The following is a 12,984-nucleotide window of genomic DNA, read 5'->3' as shown; positions in this document are numbered from 1 at the left end:
CACTGTTTTCAGAATTTTAACTATGGTATTTGTTAAACTATATTTGTAACCATATTTTGGGGACATTTACTATGGTGATGCCATGTTTTTCTGATGTTTACCATGGTAGCACCATATTTTGGTGACATTTACTATGGTGATGCCATGTTTTTCTGATGTTTACCATGGTAACACCATATTTTGGGGACATTTACTATGGTAATGTCATGTTTATCTAATGGTTGCCATAGTAACACCATATTTTGGGGAAATTTACTATGGGGATACCATGATTTTCTAATGTTTGCCATAGTAACATCAGATTTTGGGGACATTTACTATGGTGATGCCATGATTTTCTAATGTTTGCCATAGTAACACCATATTTTGGGGACATTTACTATGGTAATGCCATGTTTTTCTAATGTTTGCGATAGTAACACCATATTTCTGGAACATTTACTATGGTAGTGCCATGTTTTTCTGATGTTTACCATAGAAACATCGTATTTTAGGGACATTTACAATGGTAATGTCATGTTTTTCCGACGTTTGCCATGGTAACACCATATTTTGGGGACATTTACTATGGTAATGTCATGTTTATTTAATGGTTGCCATAGTAACACCATATTTTGGGGACATTTACTATGGTAATGCCATGTTTTTCTAATGTTTGCGATAGTAACACCATATTTCTGGGACATTTACTATGGTAATGCCATGTTTTTCTGATGCTTACCATAGAAACATCGTATTTTGGGGACATTTACAATGGTAACGCCATGTTTTTCGGATGTTTACCATGGTAACACCATAATTTCAGGACATTTACTTTGCTAATGGCATGTTTTTTCTGATGTTTGCCATGGTAAGACCATATTTTGGGGACATTTACTATGGTAATGCCATGTTTTTCTGATGTTTACCATGGTAACACCATATTTTGGGGACATTTACTATGGTAATGCCATGTTTTTCTGATGTTTACCATGGTAACACCATGTTTATAAACCTTTACTATGGTAATGTTGTTATTTAGACATTTACTGTGGTAACACCATGTTTCCCTCTGAGGGATCAGATTTATTACAGTGTTTTAATCCACGTTTCGTCTGTAAATCTCTCAAGCACTGACGGAGTGCAACAATAAATGGCCTCGATCGCTCCACTTAAACACACACACATCGAGGTGGTGTAAAAGAAAGCAGAGCACTTCTGGCCTCCGCCTTTGTTTTGTGGAAAAGCCTTCGTAACGGAGCTGAGCGTGGGCCGGCGGGTCAAGAGAATCTGAGATAAAGCGCCGTCCGAGGATACGGGAGGATCTGAGAAATGCTGACGGGGAACTTTCCGGAAAAACTGGTGCTTGCAATCTCCATCACAACCTTCCTGTTTCACTGCTAACAACCCGAGAGAGAAAAACTGAGCAAAATACCTTCTTGAAAACCAGAGGAACTCTCGATCCAGGGTATTTCTTCCGGTCGTTTTCCAGCAGCGTCATCAGAGGAACACCGAAGATCCCGCTATCTGCAGGAAAACAACACCACAGCGTACACCAGGGTTATTCTAGAAAACCAAAACTACCAACATGAAAAAATGCATATGGAAATGTGTGTGCAAAGACTATTATAAAAGACTAGTGCTGCACAATATATTGTTTCAGCATCTACACTCACCGGCCACTTTATTAGGTACACCCTACTAGTACAGGGTCGGACCCCCTTTTGCCTTCAGAACTGCCTTAATCCTTCATGTAAGAGATTCAACAAGCTACTGGAAATATTCCTCAGAGATTTTGCTCCATATTGACATGATAGCATCACACAGTCGCAGCAGATTTGTCGCCTGCACATTTGAGTACAGCGAACTCATAAAGGGATGGACATGGTCAGCAACAATACTCAGGTAGGCTGTGGCGTTGACGCCATGCTCAATTGGTACACCATTACACCACCACCACCAGCACCAGCCTGAACCGCTGATACAAGGCAGGATGGATCCATGCTTTCATGTTGTTGAGGCCAAATTCTGCCCCGACCATCCGAATGTGGCAGCAGAAATGGAGACTCATCAGACCAGGCAACGTTTCTCCAATCTTCTATTGTCCAGTTTTGGTGAGCCTGTGTGAATTGTAGCCTCAGTTTCCTGTTCTTAGCTGACAGGAGCGGCACCCGGTGTGGTCTTCTGCTGCTGTAGCCCATCCGCCTCAAGGTTGGACGTGTTGTGTGTTCAGAGATGCTCTTCTGCAGACCTCGGTTGTAACGAGTGCTTATTTGAGTTACTGTTGCCTTTCTATCAGCTGGAACCAGTCTGGCCATTCTCCTCTGACCTCTGGCATCAACAAGGCATTTGTGCCCACAGAACTGCCGCTCACTGGATATTTCCTCTTTGAGGTCGCTGGTTCGAGTCTCGGCTGGGTCAGTTGGTGTTTCTCTCGTGTTGGTGTGGGTTTCCTCCGGGTGCTCCGCTTTCCCCCACAGTCCAAACACATGCGCTATAGGGGAATTGATGAACTATATTTAACTAAAAGGGCATCCGCTGTGTAAAACGTATGCTGGAATAGTTGGCGGTTCATTTTGCTGTGGTGACTTCTGATAAATAAGGCACTAAACCAAAGATTAATTAATTAATTAATCTAAAATTTTAATTTGTACACTTATTTTAAGCGGATAGACAGCTCTATGAAATCATCTCAATTATTAGTCTAAATTCAAGCATTTTGAAGGAGCTGATCCTCTGGCTTTACTGTGCAGCACGCGGTTCCTCTTCATCTCGATGCCCATTATATCAGATGCTGTTTGTCATGTTTGGAAACATTTAAAGATGTTTGTGAATGAATGATGCACGATTGTGTATAGGACTGTTATTCTGAGGACATTATCACACCCACAGACATGACGCGGTAAAAAACGAAACATGATTGGTTGGTTAACCTGTCAAATAACCCAGTGGGCGGGGCTTGACCATTCAAGGCAGCCACAGCTCCTTCAGCAGTCAATCTGAGCTCTGGCTACGTGATATTAGGTTAGAATTAGAGATGTTAAAATAAAATAATCCGCACCTCTGGCTTTACTGTGCACCACTCGGTTCCTCTTGACCTCGATGCCCAGGTTGCTGTAGAATGTGGTGAGCTCGATCAGAGAGATGTAGCCGATCTTCTTCATATCGTCTGACGACAGATCCATCACTCGTGTGTCTCCCTGTCTGGGCTTTACTACCTGAAAACACTGAGGAGAAAACCACAAACCTCATTATACAGCACTGTCTGAGCTCTACATGCTTTCAGCAAACACTGCCAGGAAAACCAGGAAAACAGGCTTTATATAGAGACTCTCACACTACAAAACATGCTCTCTTACTTTGAGCTTTACCCTGTTTTTAGACCAAATATCTCAAAATTCTGAAATCAAGAAGCACTTTAGATAGACAAGCAACACATACTGTCTTGTTTTTGGAAATAAGTGTCCAAATGAAGAGAGTTTTTCCTTTAAAACAAGCTAAATAATCTGCCAGAGGAGTAATATAAACTTATTTCAAACCTAAAACATATTAAATAATTTATTTTACCCCATTGGCAGATTATTTTGCTTGTTTTAAGGAAAAACTCACTTCATTTTGACTCATTATTTCTGTGCTGGTCTAGAAAATGCTTCTTGATTTAAGAATTCTTTGATATTTAGACTAGAAATGAGACAAAAACTGTAAGTAAGAAAAGCCATCTTTGCAGTGCGACACTAATATTAATAATCAGAAATATTTATTGATCATCAGATCCTCCTATTGTTGTGATATTTGATGGATTATGAACACTGAAGACTGCAGTAATGATGATGAAAATACAGATTTACATCACTGATATACTGGAAAAAATGCCTTTTGACTTGTTTCTACTACAAATGTTTAAAAATTCAATATATAGACCATTTTGAGCAATTTTTACACTAAAACAAAGGTCCCAGCGTATTTCCTGTTCTACATGTTTAATTTCTAGAGCTTCTGAGAATCCAAAAAGAGCCACATATTGATAAATAATGTTATGATGGCTGATTTAATATTAACTTATGCTTGAATTGCCTCGTTACAGTTATGAAATAGTTTGAAAACAAGCAGGAAAGGTTTATGGGCCAATGACATGGGCCCATACCAGACATGGGTGTCCAAACTCAGTCCTGGAGGGCCGGTGTCCTGCAAAGTTTAGTTCCAACTGAATCAGACATACCTGGGCCAGCTAATCAAGCTCTTACTAGGCTTTCTAAAAACATCCGTGTGCAGGTGTGTTTAGGCAAGTTGGAGCTAAAATCTGCAGGACATCAGCCCTCCAGGACAGAGTTTAGGCACCTCTGGTCTATATTTACCCAGCAGACACAGGGCATCAGCATGACGTCAGATTGAGGTTGTATCCCAACGTTATACTGTAGCGATGTTCGCTTTTTGTTTGGAAATGAAAATCGGGTTTACATTAACATTAATGCCCAACGTCCAACATAAAATCAACCAAATATCAACATCTGATGATGTTAAAGCTTAATGTTGGTTGCCATACCTGACGAATAAATATCAGTATTTGACGACCAGGTTTAAGATGTTGACTTGATGTTGGATTTTGGTCACTTTCTGACACAACCTAAACTCAACCAAATATCAACGCCATTTCACGTCGTTATTGGACATCAAAATAATTTTGTCCTCAGATGCTGGCTAGACATTAGATTTTGGTCACCTGACGTCACAACCTAAATCTAACCTAATATTAACACCTTATGATGTGTGCCTGCTGGGTATATACATTTTAATAGTAAATTATACAGTAAAAAAGTAAATAATCGTTTTGTTTTTTCAGAAATAATGAGTCAAAATTAAGTGAGTTTTTCCTTAAAACAAGCAAATGAGGAATTTCAAACTTAAAACAGTTATTTTATTACCACATTGGCAAATTTTTAAGTAAAATAATGTAATGTTGACTCATTATTTCTGAAAACAAAACTATTGTAATTGCCATCAGTGTTTTATCCGCTGAAGATTACTTCCGCTAGATAAAGCACATTTTCAGAAATACTATATTTTATATGTCATAATACTTCAATCCAATTCAGAATTCCCTTATTATTGCAGACTTTCTGTTGTTGTTGTTTTTTGTATATACTGTGACTCGTTTGTTGTTATTGCAATAATAAAAAATAAAGTGGTCTATTGATTATTTTCTGACATTTGAGTGACTTTTCCATATGCAACATATTGTAGAACCCCTTATGACGATACTACTGTTTACAAACTACAGTGGCAGTGCCAGTATTTTGGAGCCATAGTATCGTGGTGCTACCAAAGTACTAAACCGTGCAACCCTACTATATATACACTTCACATTCTCATGGCCGAGTCCTGTTTCTTCACGAACATTCTGAAGCCTGTTTCCCGTCTTGCCCGGTTCTTTTGCCGCCTGGCCTGACCTCTCACCTGTATTTTTGACCACCTTTATGCTATTGTTTTGCTCCTGTTTTTGACCTTCGCCAGTACGACCTGTCCTTTAATAAACTGCATTTGGATCTGTACGTCTGTTGTTAGCGTCCGATTCGTAACAGTATTGTTTTACTCCTCTAGAAAATGCTTTTTGAGTTCAGAATCTAAGCTACAAACAAGACAAAACCAGCATTTTAGCAGTGTATATCTTACAGTTTACTATAGTTACACATATGTACACATGCGATATTCAACTGTAATTATATTTGACAGTTTCCATATATTTTTACCTAGATATAAGCATCATTTGGAGAGCAGAAGAAAAGTGTTTTTTTGTTTTTAAAGGGTCATGAATCTTGAATTTGTCATTGTGCATTAACATATAGACTTTCAATGTGGAAATGCCATTGGCCTATGAACATTTCTGGCTTGTTAAACTATTTTAATAACTAACAAGAGGCAAATCAATCATATCTCAATGTTAAAACAGCTGTCATTACATTATATATCAATAAGTGGACCTTTAGGGATTCTCAGAAGCTTTAGAAAATTAAAAACTAAAACAATAAGTACGTAAGGGCCATTGTTATTGTTTACATCCCTCAATATGATCTATAAAGCTACTGTTATAAACTCAAACACACATCATTCTCAGTGAACGCACCAGTAATTCCCTGTCTTCTTTCCGGATCTTCTTGCATTCTTGCGTTTCTCGTAATTTTTGCTGACCTCGAGCTCCGTCTGAATACGGTGTGGAAAAGGATAGATCGATGGTCCTTAAAGTGCTGCTGGAACCGTTGCTGTCGGCTGTAGTGAAGTCGGGACATGCTGGAGGAGCTGTACAGAATAATAAACCACAGATAATCCACATCAGAAAGCCAGACCGCTTATCATGTTATTTAAATTACTCCAGCCAACACTAACTATAAAAAAATAAGACTTTCTCCAGAAAAAACATATTCTGAAAAAATATATTATTATTTTTATTTTAGTACTGTATTTTTCACTGTACGTCCTATTATATTTTTATAAATGGTGATTTATTATATGTATATATATGTATATATATATATATATATATATATATATATATATATATATATTTATTAGTATTTTAATATTTGATTTTTCACTATTAATTGCATCCAAAATAAAGGCTTTTATTTACTTATATGTGTACTGTGCTTATTTATGAAATATTAAAACATGTATACTGTATATGTATGTAAATATTTAGGTTTTGTATTTCATATATATGTATATATATATATATATATATATATATATACATACACGTTATGTAAATACAAACTTTGGATAAGAATAATCCCGATTAATCATTTAACAGCACTAAATGTGTGTGGATTGGTGCACATGTGTAGGTTTGTGTGTGTGTGCTGTTTGTGCATGTATGGGCGTGTCTGCTCTTATGTGTGTGTGTCTGTAATAACCAAACATAAAACTACAAGCACTTTTAGTCTTCAGTGATAATGATATTTCCATCTTAGCTCAAACATAAACACACTTTCAAGAAAGATCATGCGCTGTAAATATTGTGTCTCTCGTGATGTTCCTCATCTCTGAATGATCTTAAAAACGTCTGCTAATGAACACATGCTGATAATGCATGTATACACATCTGATCTAAAAAGAGACCTGTTGTCTGACCTTTAGGAGGATTCCACTGCGGGAGTTTGGGGGAGATCTGTCCATTTGGGGAAACGGGAGGCGTCAGCTCAGACTGTAAGAGAACACACGCACACACACACACACACACTCATAAGGTAAATCGTTGATCTACACCACAAACACACACTTCAGACATCAGTAACACATCAGGATTTATTGTTATACAACAAGATGACTATTAACTGTTATATACAAAGAAAGCCTAATATATAAGAATAGATCCACATGATTTTCTTCAATTATTTTAATTATTTTTAATATTATATAATACAGCCTAATTAAAAACTAAAACAAAAAAAAAAAGACTTCCTGCAGAAGAAAATACATCATAGGAAATACTGTGAAAAGAATGAAGAGAATTGTAAATAATTTGGTCTTTAAAAAAAAATAATAATAAATAATAATGATATTCTCCAAAAAATGATTATTAAACCCCTTAATTTCCTTCATCTGTGTGGCCAATTGTGATTCAAATGTAAGCTTTTACACATGCCAGTGGCGGGCCGCCCAGGTCTATTAACGGCCGCCTAAGTACATTTGGTGGTGACACATGAATATTACTAATATTATTAATATCCTTTTACACTTTTATGTATCCGTCCAAGAAAGCCAAACATTCGAGATCGATTAATCAGTGGAAAATCTTCTCTCGCTCTACACGTTTCCTGCTGGTTCTACATGTGTGTGATCTGTCACTCACACAGAAACTCTCACATGCTCTCCAGACCCACAGAGACACACCTTTTCCACCAAAATCCGTAGTTTCTGAATCTCCTAAAATGTCCAGGATTCAGGTTTTACTTTCGCTTACTAAAGTTGCTGTTATTTGTTTGCATTTTTGCATGACCTTTTCACAGCTGACTGCGCGCGCACAGTGATTAAATGATTAATCATTTAATAAACGACTCAGATAAACTTCACTATATACTCGGAGAGAACAAAATTACATCGATGCTTGCTGCAAAATATTTGTGCACCATTAGAAATGGCTGATCAACTAATTTGCCTCATTTAAATAATCTACACTTTTTATTCTAGTAATTATTGCCATTTTTAGCAATATTGTCTGTTTTTATTCCTTATTTATTTCTCATTTGCTGTATATTTTAATTTAATGATGTTAATATATTACATGCTTTATCTAAAATGCTTTGACAATACTGTAAATGTCATGCCAATAAAGCAACTTTAGAGAGAGAGAGAAAGAGAGCGCCCTTTACAGATGCGATTCCCTTTACAGTAAGTAATCTGTAATTGTAAATGTGTTTCAGGACTGGTAAAAGTGTTTTCTTCTTGTTAATTATTTTTTCCAAAATGTAAATGTGTTTGGTCCTTGCTAAAATAGTTTTTCTAATGTAATTGTGTCTTATGATGGATAAAAATGCTTTTCAAAATGTAAATTTGTCTCGAGCTCTGTAATCGTGTTTCACCCTTTGTAATATTGTTTTGCACTTCCTGGCCACCGTAAAAAACTCACTTTATTTTGACTTATTACTACTGAAAACAACATTTTCTGCTTGTCTAGATAAAGCTTCTTGATTTAAGAATGTTCAGATATTTAGACTAGAAACAAGACAAAAACTCTGAGTAAGAGAAGCATGTTTGCAGTAATGCTGCGTGTAATGTGTGAGCGTGTTGTCCTGCTGAACACTGGGCATTTGTTGGGTTATTTGAGTGCGTCTGTCCTTCATATCCAGTGATATTTCAGCTGTCGGAGCAGCTGAGCGTGATTCACCACTGATTTAACAGGACAAAACCGTCTTAAAGAGACAGTTCACATGAAAATCACCATGCAACACTGTAAGAATATCCCTAAATTAGCAGTTATTCATGTTTTGTGGTTCATGTTTTTATCTTTGCCCGTTTATTTCTGCTTCTGATTTGCATTATGGGATTTTGATCTTTCTTCCAACTTTTAACCTTGAAAAGTTTCAGAAAAGTGACTATTCTGCACGTGTGTAATAGTGTGCAGTGCTGTATTGTGTGTGTTGGTGTTGTATATTACACTACAGAAACCTTGTAATAAACTGCAGCACATATTCTGTTACTGTACACACTTATTTCTCTACATGTTATTTCTTTTCAAACCACTAAAATGTCAGTAGAAGTCTCTTTGTTAAACTGTAGAGTTGAATATTGATCATCTGAAGTGGACAGAGCAGAGATTAACATCCCATAATGCAGTTCACCACCGCTAATAAACACACAACACAGAAACTGTTGATTAGCAGATGTTGTTTACATCATTTACTCATCCTCAGATTGAACAATACTGAACACATTTCTATGCTCTGCTGAAAACAAAAGGAGATATTGAGAAGAACATCAGCAAGCACTCAGATCTCCACACTCATTCAGTTGGAATAATAATTACTATGGGAGTAAATGGGAGGTGATTTAGGGTGAACTGTTCCTTAAAGATTTAATTTTTCTTATTCTTATAATCAGGGATGAGCTGGAATGAAAATACCAGACCCGAAATCGAAATTCTGGATAGATTTGCCTAAAAACTGAAACCAAAAATGCTTTGTAATAACTCTGTAATAACAATATGACGTGATTTTTTAAGGCTATTTTCAGTTTAACTTAATAACAAATCATGCTCACACTTTACAATAAGGCTTTATTAGTTAATATATTTACTAACATGACAAACTAATGCTGAACTACACTTGTACAGCATTTAGTTCATCATTTCCTAATTCATGCCTGTTAATATTAGCTAATGCACAGTTAAACCAACAATCAACGACTTAATAACCATTTACTAACATTAAGAGACATGAATAAACCCTATAATCAGTGTATTGTGCATTGTTTGTTTATGATAGTAAATATATGAACTAATGCAACCTTATTGTGAAGTGTAAGCCAAATTATATTGATTTTAAAAGCACACTCTGTTGAAATAACATGTATTATTAACAGTATTTTATCATGTGTCTTTGACTCAGTGGATGGAAACGGTTCTTTATTTGCAGATGGTTTTTTTGGCATAAATGTAATTTCATTTCAAACGTTTAATTTAAAAGCACATTAATAATCATCTTTGGATGTAAACGCAGCTATTGACACAGTAGTAACTTCTCAGATATTCCAGTCATCTTGCCATGTGCAGCTCATCTGCTGTGCTGAAGCTGATATTAGACTGGTGTGGGGTTTTCTGCTTATAGACTCGGTCAGTGGGACGGTTATTTACAGACTCATTCACACAGATGCAGGACAGACACATGCCTGCGCAAACACGCCTGAAATGTTTCCTTAATACCCTCAACAAAATTCCAGCGACGTCTGTCAGCACCAAACACAAGAAATCCCCATTTCATTACTATAGCCATTCATTTAAATATCAGCCACGGCACTGCTGAGGAAATGGTAAGGGTTGGACTCTCATTAATACTAGTCTACACAAGCAAAAGCATATAGTTTTGGAATCAATTCGTGAGTCCTAGAATTGCATCTGATCTTAATGTTGGTTCACACCGTCAAGTTACTGAGCTGAATGTTTAAAATATGTCTTTATATTATTACAGAGCACTTTTATTTTTAGTTTTCTCCCAAGTGCATGCAGAGTTTTCAGTTTCAGGCCAAAATTTTCCAATGTGCAGCACTGCACAGCAAGAAGGTCTCTGATTCGAGCCTCGGCTGGGTCAGTTGGTGTTTCTGTGTGGAGTTTGCATGTTCTCCCTGTGTTGGTGTGGGTTTCCTCCGGGTGCTCCGGTTTCCCCCACAGTCCAAACACATGCGCTATAGGGGAATTGGGTAAGCTAAATTGTCCGTAGTGAATGTGTGTGAATGAGTGTGTGTGGATGTTCCCATGGGTTGTAGCTGGAAGGGCATCTGCTGCATAAAACATATGCTGGATAAGTTGGCGGTTCATTGCACTGTGGCGAATGAATGAATGAAATCTAAAGTTAAATTAGTTGCACAGAGAATCATTTCCATTTCAGTGCATCTCTATTGGAAACACGCACAGCCAAAAATCCAATCGTGACTTTGATCGTCAGTGTCTCACCGCTGATTCTGGCGTGGAGAAGACGTCCCGCACGTGCCTCATGGGCTGGCGGTTCCTCTTGCGCAGTGTGTGTGTGTAGTTGTCCAGCCGCTTCTTCACCATGGCGGCCTGCGAGTGTGTGAGCGTGGACAGAAGAGCCTCCGCCGGGCCATCGCCCTGAGCTCCTGTCGTCAGTGTGGAGAGCCCCGCCTCCTGCAGCCACGCCTCCTCAAGCTCCGCCTCTGAAATGCAAATCAGATCAGAGTCAAATCACACACACACACACTCTCTCTCTCTCACACACACAAACACACACACACACTCTCGATCTCTCACACACCATCTGTGCTGGCCTGCTCAGCTGGCTCCTCCTGCTGTGTGTGTGTGTCCTCCTGGATGTTCTTGACTTCGCTCCAGTAGTCCTCCATGGAGTCTCGAGACACACAGCGCTCCGGAGACGCCGGGGCCCCGGGGCCACACACACTCATACTGCCGATCCGCTGATACTGCACCTTCCTGATGGACACACAGACGTGAGAGAGTGTGTGTGTGTGTGTGTGTGAGAGAGAGAGAGAGAGAGAATGTGTGTGTGAGTGTGCATGTGTGTCTTAGTGCATATGTGTGTTTGTGTGCATCTGTGTTTGAGAGAGATTGTGTGTTTTTGTATGTGTTTGTGCATGTTTCTTTGTGTGTGTGTGTGTGTGTGTGTGTGTGTGTGTGTGTGTGTGTGTGCGTGTGTGTGTGTGTGTGTGTGTGTGTGTCTTCATCAGAGACAGAACAGAGCAGTACTGCTGAATATACAAACACACATAACACCTACACTGAAGCTGATATCTAGATCAGGGGTTCCCAAACTTTTCAGCCCGTGACCCCCAAAATAACAATGCCAGTTAGTCACGACCCCCAACATCCTCTGAAGCGGTTATAAATATACAAATCCAATTAAATGCACTTTATTTAGTAAACAAAGCAAGTCTCTTATATAATATCTCTACTAAAAGACAGAAAATATTACAATTTACAGAAAATATTACATATTAAACTGTACAAACTGCATTGTGCATAAATCAGATCAACATTTTTTTTTTCGATTTACACACATTTACTAAAGTAAATAAACAGAATTAATGATGGCTAAAAATCTGCGGAAATCTGCTGAATTCTGTGTGCACAATTCCGTTTGGGCCTAGTTATGTGTAAAATATGGTGATTCTAATAGTTTAATCAAATTAATTTGATTTGTGGAAATCACCAAGCAATCCCCCTCATTATCCAACAACCCCCACTTTGCAAACCACAGATTTAGAGGATGATATAATGTCATTTACTACAGTTGAAGTCAGAATTATTAGCCTCCCTGTTTATTTTTTTCCCCTAATTTCTGTTTAACGGAGAGCAGATTTCTCCAACACATTTCTAATCATAATAGTGTTAATAACTCATCTCTAATAACTGATTTATTTTCTCTTTGTCATGATGACAGTAAATAATATTAGACTAGATATTCTTCAAGACACTTCTATACAGCTTAAAGTGACATTTAAAGGCTTCACTAGGTTCATTAAGGTAACTAGGCAGGTTAAGGTAATTATGCAAGTTATTGTATAAGGATGGTTTGTTCTGTAGACTATTGAAAACAATTATAGCTTAAGGGGGCTAATAATATTGACCTTAAAATGACTTTTAAAAAATTAAAAACTGCTTTTATTCTAGCTGAAATAAAACAAATAAGACTTTCTCCAGAAGAAAAAATATTATCAGACATACTGTGAACATTTCCTTGCTCTATTAAACATCATTTGAGAAATATTTTAAAAAAGAAAACCAAATTCAAAGGAGGCTAATAATTCTGACTTCAACTGTAT

General features: G+C 37.5%; 1 protein-coding gene across 4 annotated transcripts in view; it reads right to left on the bottom strand.

Annotated features, from left to right (window-relative positions):
* The window catches only part of arhgap28 (Rho GTPase activating protein 28), a 53,796-nt gene that overhangs the window by 12,184 nt on the left and 28,628 nt on the right, over positions 1-12,984 (bottom strand). For all 4 annotated transcript variants that reach the window (XM_056450820.1, XM_056450821.1, XM_056450824.1 and 1 more), the window contains exons 2-7: positions 11,460-11,635; positions 11,141-11,361; positions 7,105-7,177; positions 6,101-6,273; positions 3,041-3,206; positions 1,415-1,506 (exon numbers count right to left, since the gene is read on the bottom strand). In XM_056450820.1, the coding sequence (XP_056306795.1) occupies positions 1,415-1,506; positions 3,041-3,206; positions 6,101-6,273; positions 7,105-7,177; positions 11,141-11,361; positions 11,460-11,635 (901 nt within the window). The remainder of the gene's footprint in view (positions 1-1,414; positions 1,507-3,040; positions 3,207-6,100; positions 6,274-7,104; positions 7,178-11,140; positions 11,362-11,459; positions 11,636-12,984) is intronic.

Source organism: Danio aesculapii, chromosome 24 (assembly GCF_903798145.1).
Source record: "Danio aesculapii chromosome 24, fDanAes4.1, whole genome shotgun sequence".
NCBI classification, from domain to species: domain Eukaryota; kingdom Metazoa; phylum Chordata; class Actinopteri; order Cypriniformes; family Danionidae; genus Danio; species Danio aesculapii.
Note: the sequence above shows the minus strand (reverse complement) of the source record. Positions and strands in the feature narration are given on the sequence as shown.